Raw genomic sequence first — 27,695 nt, 5'->3', positions numbered from 1 at the left:
ATTACTATAAAAATCTTGGCATCCTACATAAGACCATTGCACCATACTCCCTAGAAATGAATGGTAAACCTAAAAGAAAAAATCGAACACTTTGTGAACTCACAGTAGTTGTGCTACTAAACTCAGGCAGTGCATCATTTTGGTGGGGTGAAATCTTGTAAACTGTTTGTTATGTGCTTAATAAAGTACTATCTTCAAAAACCAAAATCTCACGTATGAAATTTGGAAGAACAAAAAGCCAAATGTGTTGTACTTAGGAACTTGGGGCTACTTAGCTTTTGTACGTAAACCTGACTTTAAAAGATTAAAGTTGGCTATTAGAGCTTTTGGATGTGTTTTCATTGGTTATGTATACAATATTAAAACATATAGGTTTTATGATTTAAACAGTCATGTTATTATTGAATCTAATGATGCTGATTTAGTTGAGAATATGTTTACTTTTAAATCAAGAAATAGTAGGGGTTCAACCTCTACTAAATGGAGCCTATCTGGTACAAGTGAACAAGCATTCACAAATTCGGTTGAAACTGATTTCCAACCAAGAAAAAGTAAAGGAACCAAAGTAGCCAAGGACTTTGGAACTGATTTTCATGCCTATGCACTGGAGGAAGATCCCAAAACACTCCAAGAAGCTTTGACTTCCTTGGATGCAAAATCATGGCAAGAAGCCGTAAATGATGAGATGGATTCACTTGAATCAAACAGAACTTGGCACTTGGCTGATCTTCCTCCTGGATGCATGACAATTGCATGCAAATGGGTGCTGAAGAAGAAGCTTAAATCCGACGGTGCAATTGACAAATTCAAGGCCAGGTTAGTAGCTAAAGGTTTTAGATATAGAAAACCTTGATTTATTTGACACATTTTCGCCAGTCACTAGAATAACTTCAATTCGAGTTATGTTTACATTAGCTGCCATACATGATCTAATTGCATATCAAATGAATGTTAAAACTGCATTTTTAAATGGTGATTTAGAAGAAGAAAGTTACATGGATCAACCTGATGTTCCTGGACAAGAAAATACAGTATGTAAATTAGACAAGTCACTTTATAGTCTAAAACAAGCACCTAAACAAAGGCATGCTAAATTTGATAGCTTACCAATCACTAATTGTTTCAAGATTTAATGAAAGTGACAAATGCATGTATGTTAGGACTGAAAATAACTTGTGCACTGTTAGTTGCTTATATTTTGATGACATGCTAATATTTGGTTCCAATATCCATGTAATAAATAATGTTAAAACCTTGCTATGTGACAATTTTGACATGAAGGATTTGAGTGAGGCAAGTCTCATCCTTGGTATAAAATTTACCAAGACCGAGAAAGGGTTTTCTCTTGATTAGTCACATTACAGAGAGAAAATTCTAAAGAAATTCAATTATTATGAATGCAAACCAGCAAGTACTCCATATGATCGTAGTGTTTAGTTGTTCAAGAACACTAGTGACTGTGTTAGACAAATTGAGTATATAAGCATCATTGTTAACCTTCGTTATGCTATTGATTGCACTAGGCCAGACATAGCTTATGTTGTTGGAGTATTGTGTAGGTTTACAGCAGTCCTAATATGAACACTAGATTGTTGTCGATGTGGTAATGAGATACCTAAAGAGGACCACTAACCATGGTTTATTTTATGAAAAGTTTCCCGTTGTCCTTGAAGGATACAACGACGTTGATTGGAATACACTTTCAGAAGACTCAAAAGCCACGAGTGGCTATATCTTCAATAAAGCTGGAGCTGCAGTTTTGTGGAAGTCTAAGAAACAAACCATGTAAAACATTTGTGAATGGACAATGAGTTGTGCTAAAAATCTTTGAGAAAGTAGTTGACTTGGTAATCAAGTCAAATGAAATCTTTATTCTCGGAAACCTTAAAGGAATAAATATATTTGGAGTTCTAATTGTTTGCAATCAGTTTCAGGACCTTTTATTAAGAGAATATATATGTAAGAGTCATGATGGGACTCTGATTGTTTAGAGGATATCAGGGTGGATATCCTTTCCGTTAATAGGGGGATTCGATAGAAACCCTAGATATAAAACAAAGAAGCAGTCCCTGCTTCCATACCGTTCGAATCACAATACTACAGACCTATTTTGTTAGTGGAATTCATAAAGGAGGTATTGGGAGTAGAAGATTGCTTCATCCCTGCACCAAAAGCATAATGGCGACATGTAAGTTTTCAAGGCTAAAAGCATGCACAACTATAATGCCATGCAACGTGTATATAATGACATAACCTGCATATTGTTCTTACTGTAACCCTAATAGCATGCTGTTGGTTCCTTGGGTTTTCTAACATGTGGTATCAGAGCCTTACAGTATGGTTAGGGTTCAATATTAGGACTTACAGATATGATCCATAAACGATAAAATTCATGTGATAATTAACTTCCGCTGCACTGATAATTCCTGACATGTATAAACGATAAAGTTGAATATATATATATATATATATATATATATATATATATATATATATATATATATATATATTTAGATATACATATGTATATACATATATTGTTGCTGTGTAATCCGCAACAGGTTTAGGTGGGAAACAGAGAGACAATGTACTTGGGTCATAATCTGACTACAAGAACATTTATTCATCAAAGTTATACTGATGAATATATTTTCAAGACTCATAAACGCTAATCTGCTCAAAAGTGTTTAGCGTGCTTTGGTTGCTTATTGTCCAAGTGATTGGATCTGACTCATTTGATATATGTGAAAATTATTAATCTGCCTAAAGGTGTTTAATTACTATTGTTGAATTTCGAATGAGTTAGTGTATAATGGAACATGGAACTGACAAGATTATGTAATCCATCTGCTCAAAAGTGTTGGATATATATATATATATTACCCTTGTGTTCTATGTTTGGATTATGCAAAACTAATATAAGCAACTTCAGTCCAAAGATGTTGTTGTGTTTATATGCTATTGAGAGGATGAAGAAACTTGTCATAAGCTTCTTCTTTATATCTGTTATAAAATTTTGTATAGAATATTAATAAATTGTTTGTTGAATGCAGCTACTCAAACCACGTCACTCAATTTTACTAACATTGAAACATTGACTGGTTCGAATTTTAAAAAATGGAAAGAGGACATTGAGATAGTGTTGGGACTGATGGATCTGGATCTGGCCTTGAGAGAAGATCAGCCTGCAACAATCACTACTGAAAGCATTACAGATCAAAGGATTAAGTCTGAAAAATGGGAGAGAGCCAACAGAATGTCAATAATGATCATGAAAAAGGCCATGGCTCAGTCGGTGAAAGGAGGAATTCCAAAGCACACCAATGCTAAGGCTTTTCTTGCTGCCATTGGGGAAAAATACATAGAATCTGGGAAGGCTGAGACTGGGACTTTTCTCACTCAACTCACTTCCATGAAGTTCGATGGAGTTGGGAGTGTGCGTGAGCACATTCTCAAAATGGCAGACCTTGCTCTAAAACTCAAAGATCTTGAAGTGGTTGTGACTGATCAGTTTCTGGTGCATATGGCACTGAATTCGCTCCCTGCGAAATATGGTCAACTCAAGGTGTCTTATAACACTTCGAAAGACAAGTGGGGTATTGATGAATTAATTTCAATGTGTGCTCAAGAAGAAGACAGGCTGAAAACTGATAAGAATGCAGAAGTGCATTTTGTTCAAACTGAAAAAGGCAATAGAGTTCCAAGTACTGGTCCTATGAATACTGCCAACCAGAAGAAAAAGAAGGTTAACTCTTACCCTTCAATTAAGAATACTAACACTTTTAAAGGATCTCACAAACTTAAACCTGTAAACACTGAAAATGATAAAGATAAGGAGTGTTATTTCTGCAAAGAAACAGGCCACATGAGGAAGAATTGCATTGGTTTCAAAAACTGGCTGGTTAGGAAAGGTAAAATCATTAATGTTTTTGTCTGTGTTGAATCGAATTTAATTATCATTCCTCCTCAAAGCTGGTGGTTTGACACTGGATGTTCCATCCACATAACCAATTCTTTGCAGGGGTTCTAAAAAACAAGGGAAATAAACAATGAGGTCTACAACGTTTTTGTGGGAAATGGGAGCAAGGTGGCTGTGGAGTCTGTGGGCAGTGTTAAATTAGTTTTAGCATCGGGTTTTGTTTTGTTTTTTAGTCCAGTTTTATATGTACCTTCAATGCGAATGAGTTTAATTTCAGCATCAAAGTTAGTTGAGTCAGGAATCATTTTTGTTGGAGACAATGAAAGTGTAAAATTTTTCCATTCAAATAATAAGAACACCTTGCTTGGAAGTGCTTTTCTCAAAACTGATATGTGGCAAGTGGATTGTAGCTATTACAATGAGTGTTTTAATGTGTCATTGAACAGTTCTAAAAGCAACACAACTTCTGAAAAATCATCAATACTTTGGCATAAAAGGCTAGGACATATTTCAAAAGAAAGAATGTTAGCACTTTCACAACAGCTTTTGTTGCCACAGCTAGATTTCAGTGATTTTAAGGAGTGTGTTGACTGTTTTAAGGGAAAGCTCACGAATACCAGAAAGTTGGGTTCGAATAGAAGTCAAAACTTGCTAGAAATAATTCACACTGATATTTGTGGACCATTTCCGAATAAAACAATCTGTGGGAACAGTTATTACATAACTTTTATTGATGATTTTTCAAGGTTTTCATATGTGTTTTTGATTTCTGATAAGTCTTTGGCACTTGACTGTTTTAAAATTTTTCATTTGGAGGTTGAAAAACAACTTGAAAAACGAATTAAGATTGTGAGATCCGATAGAGGTGGTGAGTATTTTGGCAGGTATACTGAAACTGGACAGCACAAGGGACCTTTTGCGACTTACCTTGAACAAAATGGCATTGTTGCCCAGTATACAACCCCTAGCACTCCACATCAAAATGGAGTAGCAGAAAGAAAGAACAGGACTCTCAAGGATATGGTTCGATCAATGCTTGCACACTCACAATTGCCGATTTTTCTTTGGGGAGAAGCTTTGAAAATTGCTAATTATATCCTGAACCGTGTTCCAAGCAAGTCAGTGAAGTTAGTACCTTTTGAGTGTTGGACAGGGAGGAAACCTAGCTTTAATCATTTCCATGTGTGGGGGTGTAAAGCTGAGGCCAGGTTCTATAACCCTAATGAAAAGAAGTTGGATCCAAGAACGACTAGCTGTTGGTTTATTGGTTATCCAGATAAATCCAAAGGATTCAGATTCTATTGTCTCAATTCTAGCACACGCATTATGGAAACTAATAATGCAAAATTTGTTGAAGAGGGTTCCAGTTGTACATCCGCTCGACCAGCATCTGAGTTTGAAGAAACTATAATTCCTTCATTACTTGATCCGCAAGACAACACTGTCGACGTCACTGAGATACCACAACCACTGCCGCTCCAAAGTGACACACACAATTTTCAAGAGGCTGAGACAGTGCTTCCAGATCACAATGATGAGAACGTGATGCCCTCAACTGAAAATACTGTGGTCTCGCCTTCTGTTGTCATCAATGAGGCAGCAGATGTATCCGTCCTGGTACCAAATAAGGTTCAACAAGATGCACAACATATAAGGCGTTCTCAAAGAACACGAAAGGCAAACATTTCCTCAGACTTTGTATACCTCAATGAGGCTGAGCATAATGTAGGCGATGAGGATGATCCTATTTCTTTCAATCAAGCAGTTTCAAGTGCTAGGTCTAAACTATGGTATGCAGCTATGGAAGAAGAGCTGTATTCCATGCACAAGAATGATGTATGGACCTTAGTTCCCAATGATCAGCAAGTAACTAAAGTAATAGGCTGCAAATGGGTCTACAAAACAAAAAGGGATTCTCATGGACAAGTTGACAAACATAAAGCAAGACTAGTGGCTAAAGGGTTTACGCAGAGAGAAGGATTCGATTACAATGAAACCTTCTCTCCTGTATCTACCAAGGACTCGATGCGAGTTCTTTTAGCTCTCACTGCACACTTTGATCTTGAACTTCATCAGATGGATGTCAAGACTGCTTTCCTCAATGGAGACTTGGAGGAAGACATATACATGGCACAACCACCAGGATTTGTTGAAAGGGGGAAGGAATCATTGGTCTGCAAATTGAACAAGTCCATTTATAGGCTAAAACAGGCTTCAAGACAGTGGAACAAGAAGTTTGATCAAGTTATAATGGCAGCAGGTTTTCAAGAGAACAAGATGGATGAATGTGTGTATTTAAAGGTCAGTGATTCTAAGTTCATATTCTTGGTCTTGTATGTCGATGATATACTATTGGCAAGCTCAGATATATCATTGTTACATGCAACCAAGAAACTGTTAACAGAAAGCTTTGATATGAAAGATTTGGGAGAATCTCAGTTTGTGCTTGGTATTGAGATAATACGAGATCGTAGCAAAAGGGTTCTTGGTCTTTCTCAGAAACAATACATTGATAGAGTCATCAAAAGATACAACATGGAGAAGTGCTCTAGTGGCGAATTACCTATTGGGAAAGGGGATAAAATGAGTACTGAACAAAGTCCCAAAAATGAGTTGGAAAAGGAAAGCATGAGGGACAAGCCCTATGCGTCTTTAGTTGGCAGTTTAATGTATGCTCAAGTATGCACTAGGCCTGACTTAGCATTTGCAGTGAGTGTACTAGGAAGATTTCAATCAAATCCTGGCACAGCTCATTGGATTGCAGCCAAGAAAGTTCTCAGGTATTTGAAGAGGACAAGGGATTATATGCTGACTTATAGCTATGTTGATAACCTGCAGCTGGTGGCATACACATATTCGGACTTAGCTGGATGCGTGGATGACAGAAAATCAACCAACGGTTATATTTTCTTACTTGCGGGTGGAGCTGTCTCATGGAAAAGCGCAAAACAAGGCTCTATTGCATCCTCCACTATGGAAGCTGAGTTTATTGGATGTTATGCAGCGACCAAACAAGCTATTTGGTTAAGAAATATGGTGAAAGAACTGAGGATTGTTGACAACATTAAGAGACCATTAAGAATATATTGTGACAACAAGGCTTCAGTGTTCTTCTCGAAGAACAACAAAAGGTCGTTGGCTTGCAGGCTGATGGATATAAAGTATCTAAAGGTTAGAGATGAAGTGAGAAAGGGGACGGTGGACATTCAACATATCAACACTGAGTTGATGATAGCTGATCCTATGACAAAGGCTTTATCAGTGGGAGTCTTTAAGCGGCATGTCTACAACATGGGCGTTAGAGAGACTTTTGATTCAGTTAATGAGTGGGAGTAAGCACTCGATTAATTAATAACCGTTTCTTTCAGATTTATTTTGGATTGTGATTTGGATATTATATTGAGAATTAATATTTGAAGTTTCTTTGACAGATAATTTTGTATTGATAAATGAATCAGTTTGTGTTGTGAGGAACTGGAATTTTGACTGCCAGTTCTAGACATCATGATCTCTTTAGCAACACAGTGCTCTTAAGTTAAGTGTGTATGTGATCATGGAGGAAAAATACAGTTTCACTTGTATTTTTATTTCCTTGGTTTTGCATTTGATTTCAAGAGTGACAGGTTGCTTTAAAAGGACATGGTTGCAAGCCTGAAAGGACTCTAGTGATCACCATGTATATTTATTTCGTTAAGGGGTTCGCATTGCCATTCAAGTGGGAGAATGTAAAACATTTGTGAATGGACAATGAGTTGTGCTAAAAATCTTTGAGAAAGTAGTTGACTTGGTAATCAAGTCAAATGAAATCTTTATTCTCAGAAACCTTAAAGGAATAAATATATTTGGAGTTCTAATTGTTTGCAATCAGTTTCAGGACCTTTTATTAAGAGAATATATATGTAAGAGTCATGATGGGACTCTGATTGTTTAGAGGATATCAGGGTGGATATCCTTTCCGTTAATAGGGGGATTCGATAGAAACCCTAGATATAAAACAAAGAAGCAGTCCCTGCTTCCATACCGTTCGAATCACAATACTACAGACCTATTTTGTTAGTGGAATTCATAAAGGAGGTATTGGGAGTAGAAGATTGCTTCATCCCTGCACCAGAAGCATAATGGCGACAGGTAAGTTTTCAAGGCTAAAAGCATGCACAACTATAATGCCATGCAACGTGTATATAATGACATAACCTGCATATTGTTCTTACTGTAACCCTAATAGCATGCTGTTGGTTCCTTGGGTTTTCTAACAAACCATACTTGCTCAATCAACAATGGAGTCTGAAATGATTACTCTAGCAACAGTTAGTGAAGAAGCAAGTTGGTTGAAAGATCTTTTATCTGACATTTCTTTGTGGGAGAAACTTATTCCTGCTGTTCTCATTCACTGTGATTGTATAGCAGCCATTTCAAAAGTTTAGCACTGGTATTACAACGGTAAGAGACAACAAATACGTCGTAAACATAGTACAATTAGAGGGTTTCTCTCAGCTAGAGCTGTTAGAGTGGATCATGTATACGGGAGAACTGAAGACAACATTGCTGATCCTTTGACGAAAGGATTAGCTCGAGATAAAGTTTGGAAAACGTCCAAAGGAATGGGGTTAAAGCCCTTGGAGAGTTGAGTCACTTGTGATGAGAACCTAACCTATAGACTGAAGATCGCAAGAAATAGGTGCAATAGGTAACAACAAGTGATGGAGTGATACGAAGTCATGCAATAGTTCTTATTGACGAAGTTTTAATTTCGTGTGAAGTCATGACAACCTGTAGCATGTTTATAGGATGAGTTTTCAAACTCTTAATGATAGTTATATTCTTTTCGAGTGGGATATCAAGCTATAGGGATATATTTGAGAGCTTCACCTTTGTGATGGTGAAGGTGAGGCCGCCTAGTATATAGTTTTAGGGGAAAATTCTAGCACTGTCATTAAACTGGGATACAAGCACCAGGCCGACTGGTGCTCGCTTTGAACATCATCCAAGAAGGGTTGTGTGTGCTTTGCTATCAAAGATAGAGTTCAAGACCAAGTGTTACTCTTGATGTTCTGAAGTAATGTCACTATGTAATGGTTCGAGTTGTATCAACACCTTTACTGATGCACAACTCTATTATATGTTACTTAAAGAACGAGTTTGTTTTCAAATAACCAAGTGGGGAGTGTTGGGATAATGTGTTTATTTAAAAAAAGAAAAACTTAGCTTTAATGTTTTAGTTTTGAGGAAGATGTTGGCTTTCTAATTTTTAGGAGAAAATATTTGCTTCATCAGCTAAGATATTATTTCAAGTGGGAGACTTATTCTTCCTCAACTATTTTGATTTGTTCCTGATTTGGTGGTCTGATTCGTTTCCAACGTTAAAACTCCAAGTTTTTTGGCTATATATTAGGGTTTTACGTTAGTGTTGCACACAGAAAAAAACTAAGAAACATTTCTTGCGAATACTTGAGATTTCTAAGTAACAAAGAGGGTGATTGTTTTCGGATCTTCCTTTTTGCAAGGGAGGGTCTAGATAGAGGGAATTATCCTGGGGACAGCGAGGCATTGAATTTGCATGCACAACTTGAGCAGAACCGCGAAACGTCTTAAAAAAAGCAACGTTGTTGCAACACACTAGCATTCTTTTGGTTCACTTGTAATTTTGTTCCTTATATAGGTTACTACTCCAACCGTTACCAAATGAGTTTTTAAGTTTAGTTAAAAATTAAAAAATAAATACTAGTTGAAGATTATTAAGTGAAAGAGACCTCTTTAAAATTTAAACTATGATGCCAACAATCCCTTCTGGATTGGATCGACTTTTATGACATTTTCCTAGAAACAACGTTGCCCCCAAGATATTATAAACATATATGGTAATTGACTTTTGCAGTTTTGTAATCAAAATTCAAAAGCTAAACGCAACTAGTTTACTTTCGGGTCGTAATTTGTGTGATGGGTTATTTCCAAGCATTTGTACCATGGAGTCAATATCCATCTTAAACATTTTGATCAACCAGAAGGCTATGAACAATTTAAAACCTCTTGATTCTAACAACTAATTATATTGTTTTTGTCAAACTACTTACATTCCAATTCATAATGCATATGACGCTTTATTGCAGTGACGAAAAACAATCATACCTATACATCTCCGCCTCTATTTATTTCACTAACGTTATCGTTTGTAACAAAATTTCATAGGTATGTGGATCTTAGACCTATAAAAGGAAGTAATTTAGACAAAAGGGAAGAAACTTGGACAAAAAGAAAGAAATTGACTTGAACAAATCTTTCTTGTCCATAACCTCAAATCATCGAAATAATACTTAATTGACATCCCGCACATAAGCCCGGCACCATTCACCCCTCACTGTAACCGCGTCGAGTTGCAATTTTTATTCTGAAATGTTTGAATTGTCGATCCAAATTAATAATCTTAAGATTAAACAAAATGCAGTCATATTTTCTTAGTTCTTAAGGTTCTTAATTAGTATCGTCATGGCCGAGGCCAATTATTAATCTAGGATAGTGATATTTACACTTAATTTTTGCTTCACATACACCTTTGTTAGTTTTTGTCCATTAATTTTCTTTAATCCATTCTCACACAATGAGCATTTTACCCAACGGCGTTATAGGACATCACCTTTACTGGGATACAAGCACAAGGCGAATGGTGTTGGCTTCGAACATCATCCAAGAAGGTTTGTGTGTGCTTTGCTATCAGAGGTAGAGTTCAGGACCAAGTGTTACTGTTGTTGTTCTGAAGTAATGTCACTATGTAATGATTCAAGTTGTATCAACACCTTTATTGATTCACAAATCTGTTATATGTTACTTAAAAACGAGTTTGTTTTCAAATAACCAAGTGGGGGGTGTTGGGATATTGTGTTTATTTAAAAAAAAAAAAAAAAAACTTAGCTTTAATGTTTTAGTTTTGAGGAAGATGTTGGCTTCCTAATTTTTAGGAGAAAATATTTGCTTCATCAGCTAAGATATTGTTTCAAGTGGGAGACCTATTCTTCCTCAACTATTTTGATTTGTTCCTGATTTGGTGGCCTGATTCTTGGCCACTTATCACTCAACTTTCCAACGTTAAAAGTAAGGGTGGGCAAACGGATACTAGACTCACGGGGCGGGTCAGGTCCATGTGGTTCGGGGTGGATAGGGAACGGGTCTGAAAATTGTAAAACACAAACAGGACGGGACGGGTCCAAAAGTCCCAAGAAACAGGGCCCGCCGGAACCATTTCTCCCAATCCCACTCAGTTTCCCGGTCCAAAAGTCCAAGTACTACATTTGTTTTGTGTAGTACACCAGTACTTGTAGTACTTTTGTTTTCTTTCTTTCTTTATATTTGTTTTATTTTTTTCACTCATTTCACTTTTTTTTTTCTTCACTCGGACCCTCTTCTTCTCCATCCCAAAAGACCCACGACCCATACTCCATTAAGGACAAGAAGATTGGAGCAAGCTGCCGGCCGACAAGAAGAAGATCGAGTACTCAATCGAGAGACTGCCATCCAGTGGTTGGACAACAACCAGTTGTCGGATGCCAATGAGTTCGAAGACAAATGGAGTTGGAGAGCATCTGCAACCCAATCACAAGGTGAACCTGGTAGCTGTTGGCGATGGTGCCGGCTAATTGATGATGATGCTCTTCCAGTGCCAGCGACCCAGGTCCCAAGATCGACGAGGTCGACTAAGTTTCTGCTGCAAGGGTTTTTATTGGGATTATTTAGGTTTTGTGAACTTGAAATTTTATGTTTTATTTGGGACTTGAAATTATAGATCAATGCTTTTTTCTTTTTGTTTTTTTTTTCCATTTGCAGAACCTTTTGGTCAAAGAGAAGGAAGAGGAAATCACAGGGGAATTGATTGAAATTGATTGAAATTGCTTAGATTCAGAAACCCTAGGATCCGGCCCGTTTCAAAAGGGCTAGGTTAGGTCCGAATTCCATTTTGAAAAATCCAAAACCCACCCCGTCCCGTTATATTTACGAACGGGTCCGGTCCGATTCCTTTAATTTTAGGCCCGGTCCGCGCCCATCCCTACTTAAAAAGTTTTTAGGCCCAGTCCATGCCCACCCCTACTTAAAAAGTTTTTAAGCTTTTTACGTTAGTGTTTCACACAGAAGAAACTAAGAAACATTTGCTGCGAGTACTTGAGTTTTCTAAGTAACAAAGAGGGTGATTGTTTTCTGATCTTCCTTTTTGCAAGGGAGGGTCTAGACAGAGGGAGTTTTGGGCTATTTTATTTTGAGGATGGCGTGGCATTGAATTTGCATGCACAATTTGGGCAGAATCGTGAAACGTCTTAAAGAAAGCGACATTGTCGCAAGACACTTGCATTCCTTTGGTTCACTGGTAATATTGTTCCTTGTATAGATTACTACTCCACCAGTTACCAAATGAGTTTTTAAGTTTAGTTAAAAATTTAAAAATGAATAATTAAAAAATAAATACTAGTTGAAGATTATCAAGTGAAAGAGACCACTTTAAAATTTAAACTATGATGCCTACAATCCCTTCTAGATTGGTTCGACTTTTATGACATTTTCCTAGAAACAACGTTGCCCCCAAGATATTATAAACATATATGGTAGTTGACTTTTGTAGTTTTGTAATCAGAATTCAAAAGCTACACGCAGCTAGTTCCCTTTCGGGTTGTAATTTGTGTGATGGGTTATTTTCATGCATTTGTACCATGGAATCAATATCGATCTTAAACATTTTGATCAATCAGAAGGCTATGAACAATTTAAAACCTCTTGATTCTAACAACCAACTTCGTTGTTTTTGTCAAACTACTTACATTTCAATTCATAGATGCATATGACGCTTTATCGCAATGGCAGAAAACAATCATACATATGCATCATGGCGTCGATAGATCCCCATCCCTATTTACTAACGTTATCCTTTGTAACAAAATTTCATAGATATGTGGATCTTAGACCTATGAATGATAAACTTAAAAGGAAGTAATTTAGACAAAAGGGAAGAAACTTGGACAAAAAGAAAGAAATTGACTTGAACAAATATTTCTTTCCCATAACCTCAAATATCATCGAAATAATCTTAATCGACATCCCGCACAAAAGCCCGGCATCATTCACCCCTCACAATAGCCGCGTCAAGTTGCAATCTTTTATTCTGAAAGGTTTGAATTGCCGATCCAAATTTAAGGTTCTTAATTAGTATCGTCATGGCTGAGGCCAATTATTAATCTAGGATAGTGATATTTATAGTCATTTTTGCCTCACATACATCTTTGTTAGTTTTTGTCCATTCACTTTCTTCAATTCATTCTCACACAACGACCTTTTACCCAATGGCGTTACAGGACGTAACATTGGCCAACGAGGAGATTAGGTGGCAATTGAATAACTCGCTTTGGATGTGTGGGGATGGTTCCTACTTAATCTCATGACTGAAAATTAAGAGATGTGAGTGAGAGGTAAAAACGGGTGTGTGGATAGCACCACCCTTACTCTAACCATTTTGTCCCTCTTTGGCTTGGGCAGAAAGAAAACTATCTAACTCTCTGACTTTTCTGAAGTTACACCATTTACGACTATTCGCTTTTCTGAAGGGACAGAAACGCCTGCGATATAACCCTTCCTCAGTATCTATGGATCGAATTCAATGCTTTTGGCGATGACCAGTGAAAAGTACACGTACACATTGACCAGTTTTATTTTCAATATTTATGTTTGACATGGTTACATATATGTGTGTATATAAAGGATGGGTAGGTGTTGGATTTATATCTACCACGGCGCTTGTCTTCAACTCAGACTCTTGCTGCTGACCACCAAAAGAAGAAACTCATACTCTTGCGGTGGCTGAGAGCCTGATAGCTTCCTCTTCCAGACTTCCATTTCGGAGTACGCTGTCTACTTTTAATCTTTTTATTCTCTCATGCTTTCATTTTTATGGGGTTTTTAGATTCAGTTAAGGTGGAACAGTTTACCAATTACACTAAGTCTTGGGTTTTTCTTGTTTAGGTCTTTTCTTGTTCATTAAGTTGAGGAAAGTTGTACTTATCAACAATGCTATTTAATTGGACAAATAAAATTGACTTCATAAAACTGATCTCTGTCATTAATCCCCATGTTAAAACTTGATATTATTATAGCGTATAGTTAAATGTCGTAATTTGAACCGTTTTATCATCATCTAAGGATCATATCTAGAAGAAAAAAAATCATGATTTGAGTTGAAGATCGTTTAGTCATCCATATATATGTGTCTAACATAAAGAATGAACTGTTTCGATTATGATATGTATATGATAAAAGGGGGTCACGTTAGCATGGAAGGAAGACTTTCGTCCTAACATAAAGAGGAAATTATTGTCCATAAGAGATCTATTAAGCTTTGTTGTGTGAGTATTTTGTTTAACTAGAGGTTGCCATCTTGTTATTAGCAGGAAATGGCACGTTGTTCCCAAGGTTGGGTATTTTTGTTAGCCGTGCTAGTATTGGCATTGAGCACTCCATGTTCGCATGCATATCTGAAACACAAGAAATTTAAGACCAAGACTGACGTTTACCTCTCCCCTAAGTTTGTATTGGAACCAGGAGTAAGTTCCAACAAATACTTCTACAACATTCAATTCCCAAAAGGTCACATTGGCCTAAAGAGTTTCAATGCTGAAGTAGTTGATGCAGAAGGGGGATCCACTCCTCTAAATGAAACCTACCTCCATCACTGGATTGTGTTAAGATATTACGCTCGCAAAAGTTACGTGGAGCCAAAGCAGCAGTCTCCCTATCAGCTCCCGGAATCAGATGTTATTTGGGTGGAGAACAGTGGCGCGTGCCAGCCTGGTTCTCTTGGACAATATTACGGGCTAGGGTCCGAAACACGGAAGACAGCCACACATGTTCCAGGCCGTTATGCAATTGAAGTTGGGGATGGTAAAGGACTTCCTGATGGGTTTGAAGAGAGATGGATGCTCAACGTGCATGCAATTGATACACGAGGAGTGGAAGATAACTTGGGTTGCACGGAGTGCAGGTGTGATTTGTATAACGTGTCTAGGGATCCAAGTGGCCAACCTCTGCCGGCTGGGTACACCGGAGGTTTGTTGTGTTGCACTGATGGTGCAAAGTGCAGACTGAAACGAGGGTTTGATGGTGAAAAGAAAAACCACTACTTGAGATATACTGTGAAGTGGGTTGACTGGTCTGAGTTTCTTCTGCCTGCCAAGATTTATATCTTTGATGCCACTGATATCATGAATTCTTCGGCACCTGCTGCAGCTAAACACAATTGCCAGGTAATTAATTAATGAACTTAATTATGCATAACATCCTATGATATGTCGTTATATATACGACAATTTGTTCTCTTGTCAAATATAGTTTGTCTCTATATTGTTTATGTTGCTAAATTTATCAAGGAATTAACGTAAGATATGTTGTTAGACTGTGAATTTGATCTTTATTATGCTGATTAAGTGTTAATTTGTGCTAGTATGTGTGGTTCATATTTGCAATCTGACAGCATATGTAAGTCTAGTAACAAAAAGTTAGCATGTTCGTTGCATTTTTTTTTATGGTTATACTTCATTTACGATCCAATATCTATATATATATATATATATGTTGTACAGGTCGAATATGATGTTGCAAAGTCTTGCAATGCAACTGGTGTTTGCTTAGACAACAAATGGGCAAAGATTTCAATTCCAACTGGTGGTTATGTCATCTATGGTGTAGCTCATCAGCACAAAGGGGGGCTTGGTTCAACACTCTATGGACAGGTGCTTTTAATTTGGTTGTTAATCAAATTAATAATTAGACAGTGTCATTAACTAATCAGTTAACTAATATTCTTGTTAATTATTAATTTGTGATGGTGATTAATTTAGGACGGAAGGGTTTTGTGTTCGTCCACACCAATTTATGGAAATGGAACGAAAGCAGGAAATGAGGCCGGTTATATTGTAGGAATGACGACTTGTTACCCTTGGCCAGGCTCAGTCAAGATAAAAAATGCGGAGCCTCTGACTCTAGTTTCTACTTACAACAGCACTCAGATGCACAGCGGAGTCATGGGTCTCTTCTACATTTTGGTTGCAGAAACACTTTGACTACCATACGCTATGGACCACTCTGTTTATTATCGATAGATGAGTGTAAATGTTAAGATTTGTGTTTATCTATTACATCTCGAAATTTAAACTCATCTAACATCATAAATATGATGGTGAACAAAAATATTCCCATAATGGGTATATATACGTACGAGTTACGTAGGGCATCTTGATTATACCTTCTCTTTTTGTATTTAACAATTTGATCTTTGTACGATCATGTTCATGTGTTTGGTGAATGTGTGATGAATAAAAGCTTGATCGAGCTTAATAAATTGAAAGATTGGCATAAATATTCATGTGATTGTTCACGCTTCAATTGTTTTCACTAAGTTTTTAACTTTTTATGTTGTACTGAAGCAAAACTTTTCATTTCTGTTCATACATTATTTGTAATTCTAATCAATTAGGGGGCTTCAATCAAAGAAATTTCAAATTCAAAATAAAAATTTTGTTGTGTCATCCATAAGAGTGGCACGCAAGCAACCTCGTCGTTGTCGCTGCCGTAGTAGTCCAAGGCATCCTGGTCGCTTTAGAAGCCGTTGTCGTATTCCATGAACTCGACGTCGTTGGCGTTGTGCATATCGTCCTCGGAGTCCATCACCGTCCGACCACAAAACCCTAACGGCGGTCGGAGGTGGAGGAGAGTTTATGGGTTGGTGAGAGAAAACAATGGGAAAAGTCGATGTCAAAACCGGATGAGAAAATTGGAGAGTTGTATTCACCTCTTGAAAAACGTGGAATGAACGCATGATTCATTATCTCTAAATTTGTAAATACTGGTATTTGTGGCATGTGGTAGTTATTTGGTATTTGAGACACCAAAATTGACTTTTGACATTCTACGAGTAAAGATTATCAGATTGTAGATGAGGTGGTTAAAAATATTTATTCATGTGTACTTTGTTTGTTAAATTTGATTACTACTTCTCATCGATCATATTGTTGGAGTAGTGTCAACAAATATCAAAATTATATATGTTATATCAAAGTATTGTAGCAGTAGTTATAACGACGAATTTATCTAAAACAAATAGCAACATAACTGACAAGTAAAGTTATTAAAAAAAACTCACAAACTTAGAGATTAAGGTAATGTTTTGTCCCAATGACAGAATTTCGCTCATAACAATGAACAGTTTGTTGCAATTTGAAACAACAAAACAAAACCAATTGCACCGATTGACGGTAAAAACTACCAATTTTTCAATCAATTAATATTAAATAATTTACAACACCATTTCTTATATAATATAAAAATAAAAAGTAAGGTCCTTGCCTAGAAAAAAAAATGTAAATCACACAAAAATACCTTAGCCCTTCTGAACAAGGTCCGAAAGTGTTTATTTACTATAGTCCAAATTTTTGTGATATGAAATTATTTTGTTGTCGATGGAGGGATCTTCTTAGGTTCGGCTTGTTTTGTACTTATCATACTTAGTCAAGGTTTATGGGGACTTTTTGAAAGTACCAAGGACGTCATTCTAAGCGGGACTTTCTAAATAATTGGATCCTCTATAGACTCTCTGCTACCTCGTATTTTTTACACAATATTTTGTAGTATATTACGAGAATTGACAAACTATGAAGTGGTAGAGTTTATGGAGAGCCGCTTTTGAGAGAGTCCCCTTAGTATTTCTCAATTATGTGATGTGTTACCAATAATTAATACAAAATAAACACGTTAATCAATTTAATAATGCAATATCATACTATGAAAGATTTAACAATATTATTTTATTTGAAAATGATATAACTTAAGAATTTAAATTTTGAGGGTCAGCAAAATTGCACCCTAACTTAAAATCATCATATTTATTACTGTTGAATGAGTTTAAAATTTGAATGAGGTAAACAAAAATGCAACCTAACTTGAAACCATTCCATGGTTTTGGGTTGACCCAATGTATTCATTAACTAGAATCCAACCCTTTTGCATGGCAAGACATGGGTTGGTCTCCACAATAAATATGCGGGGATACTTCATATGCCAAAATAAGGATTTGGATGAGCTATAATTATTATAACTTTAAAGGAATTGTTTGGGTTAAAACTTAAATTTTGGGCTTGGGGGAAAGTTGGCCCAAAAAGAGAAGGAAACGCCCGAAGTTAGCCCAAAACCAGAAAACAGGGAAGGCTTTTTCCCGACTAGGTGCATGCCAAGTGGTGTAGACCAGCCAGCTATACAGCCTAAAAAGTACTTTTAGATGGCAGTACAAGTAAAATAGCTGATGATTCACTACCCTTCAAATTGCATTCGGGCAAGATTGTTGCTACAGGATGCCAAGCCAAGGTGTCTATAAAATGAGCAGGAGAGGTCAGAATCAAGGACACTCAAACAAACAAATACAAGCACAAACTCTGCTCAAAGCCAGATTTTCCTTCAAAACGAAGTTGTAGTCAGCCCAAGCCTTCATCCATTTCGGGATAAACCTTTTATAATAACTCTGCTACCCTGCTCAACTCTTGCTGTAGTATCGATTCCTCCTGTAAACTCACCTCCCTACCCTTTTTCTAAGCCTTCAAACCTCTTGCAAGACGATCAGCCTTGCCCGACCCTCTTTGTTTTTGTCTGTGCATTCATTAGTCTAGCAATATGTTGTATACTACAAGTTATATCCAAGTTATTTCTAGTAATATGGCTATCAAAAGATTCTCTCAGTGCTTAGATTCGATTTGAATATGTCTCCACAGTTCAAGTCAGATTTAAGTGCTAAGCCATCGGGCATATAAGATTTGATCACCCTAAAAGTCCTTGGCCTCAAGGCATAAAAAAGAACCTGATGTGGACTTAACCCATCCACTACAAGCTTTGATAACAAGAAGTCCGAAGTTACTTGGGGCGCAAGTAATTGACCTGTCACTTAGTTTTATTGCTGTGATATTATGATTACCATACAACGTCCGGGGATGGGATGAATTCTGATGGGAAGCCTCAAGACCTACATCTAAGGCCCCACAAAGGCACCTATTTGGATTCATCCTGTTTCTCAGGCAAGAACATTGAGAATGGAAGGGGTTCTAATGGGAAGCCTCAAGGCCTATTCAAGGCCCCACAAAGGCACCTATTTGGATCCATTCTGCTCTTCAAGTTCAGGTAATCAGAAGTATGATGGTTATAAGATCTACATAACCAAGAAAAGGAACCTTATATGTTCAAATACTAAGTTAGTTATTTATGGGAAGTCTCAAGGCCTATACCTAAGGCCCCACAAAGGCACCTGTCAATAACTAACATAGTCTTTCGAATATATAATTAAACTCAAACATCCGTTCTACATCTGCCATACTGAAGATGGCAGTGGCACGCCTGAACACTTATAAGTTAATCTTGATCGTGAGCCTCAATGCCTACACCTAAGGCCTCACGAAGGCACATTTCAAAATTAACTCTGTCCTTCTCTTTCAGCCTTGCCCGACAAGCCTACCAGAAAAGCAGGAGCCCGACAGAAAAGCATCAACCGGCGCCAAACCTCTCGGGGAGCTGTGTGATCGTCGGACAGGAAGCATTCCCCACGGGAAATTTCCACCACGAACAGGAACTCTTCTGTTTGTAGTCATTAAATTTATCTAACAGCCCAAGATAATTGATCAATAGGATCATCTCTATTAGCTCAGGAGAGGATCCAAATCCCCAAAATAAGGATAAGAACTAGTGATCTAGCCATGCTGGAACTTGGACCTCCATCCAAAACTAAGCAAATGATAAACACCACACACCCTAAATAAAAAGATGGTCAAACTTTCATAATTAATTCCTATGCGTCATGGCAGAGGGAAGAAACCATATTATCCAAAGCTAAGCAAATGATAAACACCACACACCCTAAATAAAAAGATGGTCAAACTTTCATAATTAATTCCTATGCGTCATGGCAGAGGGAAGAAACCATATTTTAAAGGAATCCAAAACTAAGCAAATGATAAACACCACACACCCTAAATAAAAAGATGGTCAAACTTTCATAATTAATTCCTATGCGTCATGGCAGAGGGAAGAAACCATATTTTAAAAGAAGTTTTAACGAAAAGTTCACGTTACTGTTCATTTTAACGAAAAATACATTTTTATACTAAAAAGTCAAACATAATACTGTTCACTTTACCCTTTATTTTATCCTTATCGTTAAAACTCAAAATTTTCAAACTTTTTTTATTAGTTTTTCTTATTTTAAATGATGAGTTATGAACAAAAAATAAGCACATTTATTAATGTTTAAATAATAAACTAATCATTAATTTCTTTGTTTTTTAGTGGATGATAAGTAAATTTCACTTTAAATAATTAAAAAAAATCAACTATTAACTCAAATATAAAAATGTGGTTTCTCTGATGTTACCATTTTTGGTATTATTTCCGCTCTGTATTATATCTGGTGTGAAAGGAAAATATGATAATGGCAAAAGAGAGAATCCTAGCTGGATTCTCTTTGTGAGGATTTCTCTAATCACATCCATTTATCGTACATTATGCGATTAGTTTTTTTCAGATACTTTCAATTTTAAATAAAAAAATTACAATAATTTCTGACCGTACGATATATGATGAATAAATATGATTGAAGGATTTTTAACATCCTCACGATCTCCTGCATGGCAAAGGTGCCATATAAACGAGCGAATACAGAAGTAACACGACACGCCGTAGATATCACGACACGTCATCGCTTCCGTAATATGTCCTGCAGGAGACGACAGGTAACAGGTGAGTCAACACACTCGCGTTTTCAGCACCCTCTCAAGTTCTCTCTCTCTAAAATCTGTAGAGTTTGAACGGCCGGCCGCACGCTCGCCCATACACTCATAATCCACAATATAAAAGTAACGTCTGATTTGAATCAAACGGATCGAAAGTCTCCAACTTGTTATCTCAGACTCGTCTTTCCTTCTGGTACTCTCGTCAGCCTTTCCTCTTTATGTTTCGTATACGTTTGTTGATTTGTAGATCAACCCCTATGAAAAATTCGCATGGAAATTCCATAATCTGTTCAGGAATGCGCGAATTCGATAGAGAAAAATTAAAGAAAAATGAAAGTCTCCAACTTTTTGTACAGTGTTTTGATTGGAGTGTGAAAATTTGTATAGTCTATAATTTTAAATTTGAAAATTTGTTTTTGGATCGCTAATAACATTGCTTTCGTTATGATTTGGAGCGTGGAATTTGAGTTTTGAGTTTGTGTGTGAGTATATTGGTTGTTTAACTAGAGATTGTGTTAATGTTGGCAGAAAAAATGGCAAGCTGTTTTGAGGGTTGGGTGGTTTTGTTGGCTATGGTAGTATTGGCATTAAGCACACCATGCTCACATGCTCTTAGGATTGTCAAAACTAAGACAAGAACTAGTGTTTTTGTCTCCCCTAAGTTTGTGTTGGGACCTGGATCGGTTGCAGACAAGTATTACTACGATATCGACTTCCCGAAAGGTCATATTGCAATCAAGAGCTTCACTGCTGAAGTAATTGACGAGGAAGGGAATCCGATTCCCCTTCACGAAACTTATCTCCATCATTGGGTTGTCGAGGGGTATTATGGCCGCGTAGGTTCTGTGGAGCCGGAGGGGACTCGTGTTGAGGGGCTTCAAAGGTCGGATTTTATTTTTGTGAGAAACAGTGGAGTGTGCCAGAGGACTCTCGGACAGTACTTTGGACTTGGGTCCGAAACAAGGAAAACAGATACACATGTTCCGGATCCTTTTGGAATTGAAGTTGGGAATCCAGCAGTGATTCCTGCTGGCTATGAGGAGAGATGGATGCTCAATGTGCACGCCATTGACACACGGGGAGCGGAGAATGGGTTGGGATGCACCGAGTGCAGGTGTGATCTTTATAATGTGTCAACGGATTCTAGAGGCCAGCCTTTGAGGCCAGGGTACGTAGGAGGTTTGTTTTGTTGTTATGATGGTGTTCAGTGCAGAGTAAAACAAGGCTTTAATGGTGTCAAGAGAAACCTCTACTTAAGATATACTGTGAAGTGGGTTGATTGGTCTGATTCGATCGTGCCTGTCAAGATTTATATCTTTGATGTCACTGATAAAATGAATCATTCAACCGGACATGCTATTGAACATGAGTGCCGGGTTAGTGAGTTTCACCTCATCGTATATGTTGTAATAGTATTTGCTCGAATGACGATAATGCATCAATATTCTGGCGTTTGCAGTTTTTATGAACTCAGTTTCTTTTTATGATTGAGGCTATATATTTCTTTTGTGCAGGTTGAATATAATGTCGAAGAGTCTTGCAGTGCAACCAGTGATGGGTGCTTTGACAGCCAATCGTCATTGGCTACTATGACGACTGGTGGTTATGTCGTCTATGGTGTAGCTCATCAGCACACGGGGGGGATTGGTTCAACTCTATATGGAGAGGTGATCTTTTCTTCCACTCTTAGCAATTTGGTTTCTTCGAACCTTAATATAATTTCTTTCGGCATATGGTAGAACTCAAAAACCTTTGAGAATTCCTGTAAGCAGTATATACCGGCTTGCATACATTACCCTTTAATATATTTGCAACCAGACTGCAACAATTTGCATCTTCCCCCACCTTGCATTTGCAAGTATGTGACCTTCATACTGTATATAGGATTTAGCTTTAATCACTGCATTATGATCTCTTCCTGCACCCTTTTTATAAAGTCGAGTTTCCGTTGTGTGTCAGGCTAAATTGCACTCTTCCTTGTCTCTCTTTCTTGTTGAGCTCGCACATGTATTGAGAGTATGTTTAAGTAATGTGCTCGTTTGTGATTATTTTAGGACGGACGGGTTCTGTGTTCGTCAATACCTATTTATGGAAAAGGGAAGGAAGCTGGAGATGAGGCTGGTTATATTGTAGGAATGTCCAGTTGTTATCCTCGACCGGGCTCAATCAGAATAAAAGATGGCGAGACTCTGACTCTAGTTTCTAATTACAGCAGCACTCAGACGCACACCGGAGTTATGGGTCTCTTCTACATTTTGGTTGCTGACTACCTTCCAAATTCCTCTGTGCTTAGCTTCGACACTGCACTTTGAGCGATGTACCGTTGAACATTAAGGTTTATGAATCTAAGTAAGGCGTCTGGATTCTTTATTGCCTAAAATCAAATTCGTTAATGTACTGACATGGTTTTGTTCTTGCAGATTTCGAGTTGTATAAGCTAAAGCTGATCACGTCCTTCGTCAATGGCGTTATGAACTGTTACGTTCAGGTTATGTAAAGCGTCTTGGTTCTTCGTCTCACCCGGCACTGTGATATGTAGGCATAACAAAGCCAATGTACCCGTTGGTATAGCAATAATTTGAACTTCATCTTCAAGTGTTTGTTAAACGTGGTGAACTTTGAAGCTCAATTCAGTCTGTTCAATACATAGAGCTTTCCCACCCTTTATTTGTGTATTGTGGTAAGATCGATGACCTTGTCAAGTAAATGGGTTTGGGTTTGGAAGCATGGCATCGAACTAAGACTTCCTATTTTGGCAAGGAATAAGAATAATGTATGGCGTATATGACTTTTTAGTCTAGCAGCACTCGATTCTTATTTTAATCTAATCTTAAGCGTATATGACTATCGGGCGGGTTGAACTCGGCTTTCATCGTGTTAGAAGAAATATGAACTCAACCCGAAATTGGTTCGACAAGCAAATGAGACAATATATTAGTAAATTTAGTTCGGGTTAGAACTCGATATGAGTCAAACCGAACAATGGTTCCTTAACCCAATCCTAATAAAAATCGAGTTGAGGTTGATCTGATTTGGATGAGTTTTATGTAACATCCAGTCGATCAAGGTAAAAGATCGGATTAATTTCGAACTGATCCAACCCAAGTTTGCACCACTCAACATTTGACGAAAAATTATAAAAACGAAAAAGGCAAGTGAAGGAGTGAAGGGCGACCAAACACGAGGAAGAATATCCACTTCCATTCCAGAGCGATCCTTCTCCGTCAGTTTCATATCATACAATCTTCGGCTCCTCCCTCCTCTCGTATTTATATACGGCAGATATTATATATGTATATATACCCACGGCTGTTATATTCTGTGTTACCGTTCCTTAATTACCGTTAAATTCAATCCAAAAATCCAATCTTCAATCCACCCAATCTCTCACATTGAAGAAGAGGATGAGGACCCATCTCTCCCAACCCTCATTTCCTCTATCCTGTTTCTATCGTTGCTGAATGGTGATGGCTGAAGAATTTATGATCGAACAACCCAAAACCCACCAACCCATTTGCCCAAAATCCGCAAATCTCATACCTTTATTGTGGGTTGTGATCGATTTGATCCGCCATTGAAGAAGCTCGAAGAACATTGAAGAAGAAGGGGAAAGAAGAATTGGGTTCTTATGTCAGGGGCAAAGCCGGCCGCGGCAGAGCATGTCGGCTTCGCCAACGTGGATGCGAACAAGTCCACTGCCACCGCCAAAGCCGAAGGATGTTGCAATCCGGTCAAAAAAAGCGGACCCATTTCGATGGATCACGTTCTTCTAGCCTTGCGCGAGACCAAGGAGGACAGGGACGTCCGAATTCGAAGCCTTTTCAATTTCTTCGATGCTGAGGATCTTGGGTATTTGGATTATTCTCAGATCGAGGCCGGATTGTCGGCCCTTCAGATTCCGCCTGAATACAAGTACGCCAATGATCTTCTGAAGGTCTGTGATGCTAACAGGGATGGAAGGGTCGATTATCTTGAGTTCCGGCGGTACATGGATGACAAGGAGCTCGAGCTCTACCGCATTTTTCAGGCCATTGATGTTGAGCACAACGGCTGCATTCTGCCGGAGGAGCTTTGGGATGCCCTTGTCAAGGCTGGTATGCCCAACTATACTTTCTTTTGTTTCGAAATTGGGAAAATTCGTTAACTTTTACATGCTAGTTCATAGTTTCGCCTGTAGATTGAGGAGGATTGGTTTCTTGCTTTGAGGCATCATTTATAGTATTGCTCTGATTGTAATATAATTTCCACTAGGGAGCATTTTTACCATCATGTTCTACGTTGAGCTTGATGGGAATGTAGAGCTATGACTGTAGTATTATTTCCCAAAACTGTTCAGGAGAAAACGAAAGCGAGAGGGTTTCCTTTTCCGTAGACTTTAATTGGGAAGATTTTTTATTTTCCATCTTATAAGCCCTGGCAGTTTTTAATTTGTAGGGATTGAAATGGATGATGAGGAACTTGCGCGTTTTGTGGAGCATGTTGATAAGGATAACAATGGAATTATAACTTTTGAAGAATGGAGAGATTTTCTACTACTTTATCCGCATGAAGCAACAATTGAGAATATATATCATCACTGGGAAAGGGTGTTTCTTGTGGATATTGGAGAGCAGGCTGTTATTCCAGAAGGAATTGGTAGGCATGTTCATAGGAGCAGATACTTTATTGCAGGGGCTGTAGCTGGAGCTGCTTCTCGTACTGCCACTGCTCCTCTTGATCGCTTGAAAGTGGTTTTGCAAGTTCAGACATCTCGTGCTTCTGTAGTACCAGCTATCAAGAAGATATTGAAGGATGACGGTATTCTGGGGTTTTTCCGAGGTAACGGAATAAATGTTGTGAAGGTAGCACCTGAAAGTGCGCTCAAGTTCTATACTTATGAAATGTTAAAGAAGGTCATTGGAGATAATATGGGGGCAGACGAGTCTGATATTGGTACTGCTGGTAGACTTTTGGCTGGTGGTATGGCAGGTGCAGTGGCACAAACTTCTATCTATCCCTTGGATCTTGTGAAAACTCGGTTACAGACTTGCACTTCAGAAGCTGGAAAGAGTCCTCAGTTGAGGACATTAACTAAAGAAATATGGATTCATGAGGGACCTCGGGCCTTCTATAAAGGCCTGTTTCCGTCACTTCTTGGCATTGTCCCCTACGCTGGCATCGACCTTGCAGCCTATGAGACCTTAAAAGATATGTCAAAGACATATTTTCTTCACGATAATAGTGGTACAGTTCTCTGGTTATTTTTTTTTTTGGTTTTTAATTCTCCTTTCCTTATCCTTTTCATCTCGATAACGCTCTTTCTACCATTTAGTGAATTGCCTTTTAAAATCTTCACTTTTTTCCAGAACCTGGTCCTCTTATCCAGCTGGGATGTGGGACAATATCTGGAGCTCTAGGAGCAACATGTGTTTATCCATTGCAGGTTATCCGAACAAGGTACCATTTCATGGCTGAAGTCTTCCACTACTGTGGTTGTTTATTTTTATTGAAGAGTGCACATCCAAGCTACTTGAATTTTTCACTTCTTAACTTTTGCTATTCCGGTGAATTTTCTGTTGGGTTTAATATATTTATTGCTTTCCAGATTGCAAGCTCAACGTTCTAATACAGCTACTGCATATAAGGGAATGTCTGATGTATTCTGGAGAACCATTCAACACGAAGGCTATAGAGGTTTCTACAAGGGATTGTTTCCAAATCTTCTCAAAGTTGTTCCAGCTGCAAGCATTACATATATGGTATATGAAGCCATGAAAAAGAAACTAGATCTGTAGCGAGTTGGTAACTACATTGATCTTTGTAGTTAGAAATTGTAACGGTGTTGATGATGAAGAAAAAGGAAATGAGATTACTAGTTAAGTAGAGGATATGATTGTTATAAGACAGATGGTATCCCCACTTCAGGATATGGGGCACAGGATTTTCAATTTTGTAGTCAGAAAATTTGTTTTCCCGGATTTATCATAACTTTCAATTGAGAAACAAGGTTACAGGCACATTTGGAATTTGATGGCAAAGGTGATAGGTATTATCTTCTTCCTTTTTTCTGTGTTTATTAAGACTGTATCTTTCTCTTTCTTTGGAAACGTTTACTTGTTAGACTATCTCATTAATGAACACAGGAAGTTTTTAAGTTTCTATTTTCCCCATCTGTTAAATTATTGCCTACAGCCATCAAGATTTTTTGTGCGATATACAGCAAGATTTTGGCGGAACTAGATGATATTTTCTCTACTAATCCATGTGGTGAAAATTACATGAGTTTCATATCTGACCTGTAGATATTTCAGCCATAATATCTAGTTGCCTCTGTACGTACCTCTGCATGATGCATCTATAGGATAAGCATGCTGTTGTTTTAATCTTCTACTACATGTCCTTTTAATTTGTGCCTATACGTGCTGTGTGCGAAGACCATTCTATTGCTGTGCTTGCTTGCGGTCATTTTGTTGCGTGTAATATCTGCTTCAGTTTGGAATAGCGACCACTTGGGATTGTTGCCTTGAAAACATATTTTTGAAACATCATGTTTAGGTAAATTGTTAAATTCATATTTTGTGATCTCAACATCTTAGATGTCTGTTCTTTCGGTTAGCTGTTTAACTGTTGCACCGTAAAGTTGTAATGTGCTTGATCATGGATGTAATATCATAACTAGATGGCGTAACATACGATGTTTAACACATCGTGCGTTAGAATGAGTATTGTCCCGTCATTTCGTAACTTCATCCTGTTCTCTTGTTGCTAACCTGTGCTGGATATGCTCTAGTTTGTAACTAAAATTCTTGGCTACATTAGTATCTATACGTTTGGTGATCGACATTGCATGATGTAACATGTCAAGTGCAAGGTGTTTCTTGCTGTTATGCTACAATTTGAGTTTGTGATCTGTGAACTCTAATGCCTCTATCGCCCGTGATCGATATTCGGTTACTTGCATTTCCAGTTCCAACTGGTCGTTTTTTGGCGCCCAGGAGTCGTACAAACTC

At 37.8% G+C, this 27,695-nt stretch overlaps 3 protein-coding genes and 1 long non-coding RNA gene across 5 annotated transcripts; all 4 read left to right on the top strand.

Annotated features, from left to right (window-relative positions):
• Positions 1 to 11,043: 11,043 nt before the first annotated feature.
• LOC126626593 (uncharacterized) lies at positions 11,044 to 11,786 on the top strand. The gene is made up of 2 exons (XR_007624733.1): positions 11,044 to 11,599; positions 11,735 to 11,786. It is a non-coding gene; the product is annotated as an uncharacterized LOC126626593 (long non-coding RNA).
• A 1,879-nt stretch (positions 11,787 to 13,665) lies between these two features.
• Positions 13,666 to 16,312, top strand: LOC126626584 (uncharacterized). Its single transcript, XM_050295952.1, has 4 exons — positions 13,666 to 13,792; positions 14,338 to 15,189; positions 15,526 to 15,675; positions 15,784 to 16,312. Exons 2-4 carry the CDS (start codon positions 14,341 to 14,343, stop codon positions 16,003 to 16,005), a joined length of 1,221 nt encoding a protein of 406 aa, XP_050151909.1. The 5' UTR covers positions 13,666 to 13,792; positions 14,338 to 14,340; the 3' UTR covers positions 16,006 to 16,312.
• Positions 16,313 to 20,716: 4,404 nt separating this feature from the next.
• Positions 20,717 to 23,489, top strand: LOC126626581 (uncharacterized). Its single transcript, XM_050295950.1, has 5 exons — positions 20,717 to 20,899; positions 21,235 to 22,082; positions 22,221 to 22,373; positions 22,761 to 23,041; positions 23,127 to 23,489. The coding sequence occupies exons 2-4, from the start codon at positions 21,240 to 21,242 to the stop codon at positions 23,016 to 23,018; spliced, it is 1,254 nt and encodes a 417-aa protein (XP_050151907.1). The 5' UTR covers positions 20,717 to 20,899; positions 21,235 to 21,239; the 3' UTR covers positions 23,019 to 23,041; positions 23,127 to 23,489.
• Positions 23,490 to 23,798: 309 nt separating this feature from the next.
• Positions 23,799 to 26,702, top strand: LOC126626580 (calcium-dependent mitochondrial ATP-magnesium/phosphate carrier protein 2-like). 2 transcript variants are annotated; one of them, XM_050295948.1, is made up of 4 exons: positions 23,799 to 24,800; positions 25,141 to 25,929; positions 26,052 to 26,142; positions 26,291 to 26,702. In XM_050295948.1, the coding sequence occupies exons 1-4, from the start codon at positions 24,335 to 24,337 to the stop codon at positions 26,478 to 26,480; spliced, it is 1,536 nt and encodes a 511-aa protein (XP_050151905.1). In that variant the 5' UTR covers positions 23,799 to 24,334; the 3' UTR covers positions 26,481 to 26,702. The 2 variants fall into 2 exon arrangements, with proteins under 2 accessions (XP_050151905.1, XP_050151906.1); XM_050295949.1 differs by having other exon boundaries at positions 24,655 to 24,800; positions 25,127 to 25,929.
• Positions 26,703 to 27,695: the final 993 nt, after the last annotated feature.

Source organism: Malus sylvestris, chromosome 6 (genome assembly GCF_916048215.2).
Source record: "Malus sylvestris chromosome 6, drMalSylv7.2, whole genome shotgun sequence".
Lineage (NCBI taxonomy): Eukaryota > Viridiplantae > Streptophyta > Magnoliopsida > Rosales > Rosaceae > Malus > Malus sylvestris.
The sequence above is the reverse complement of the archived record's forward strand: the minus strand, read 5'-3'. Positions and strand labels throughout refer to the sequence as shown.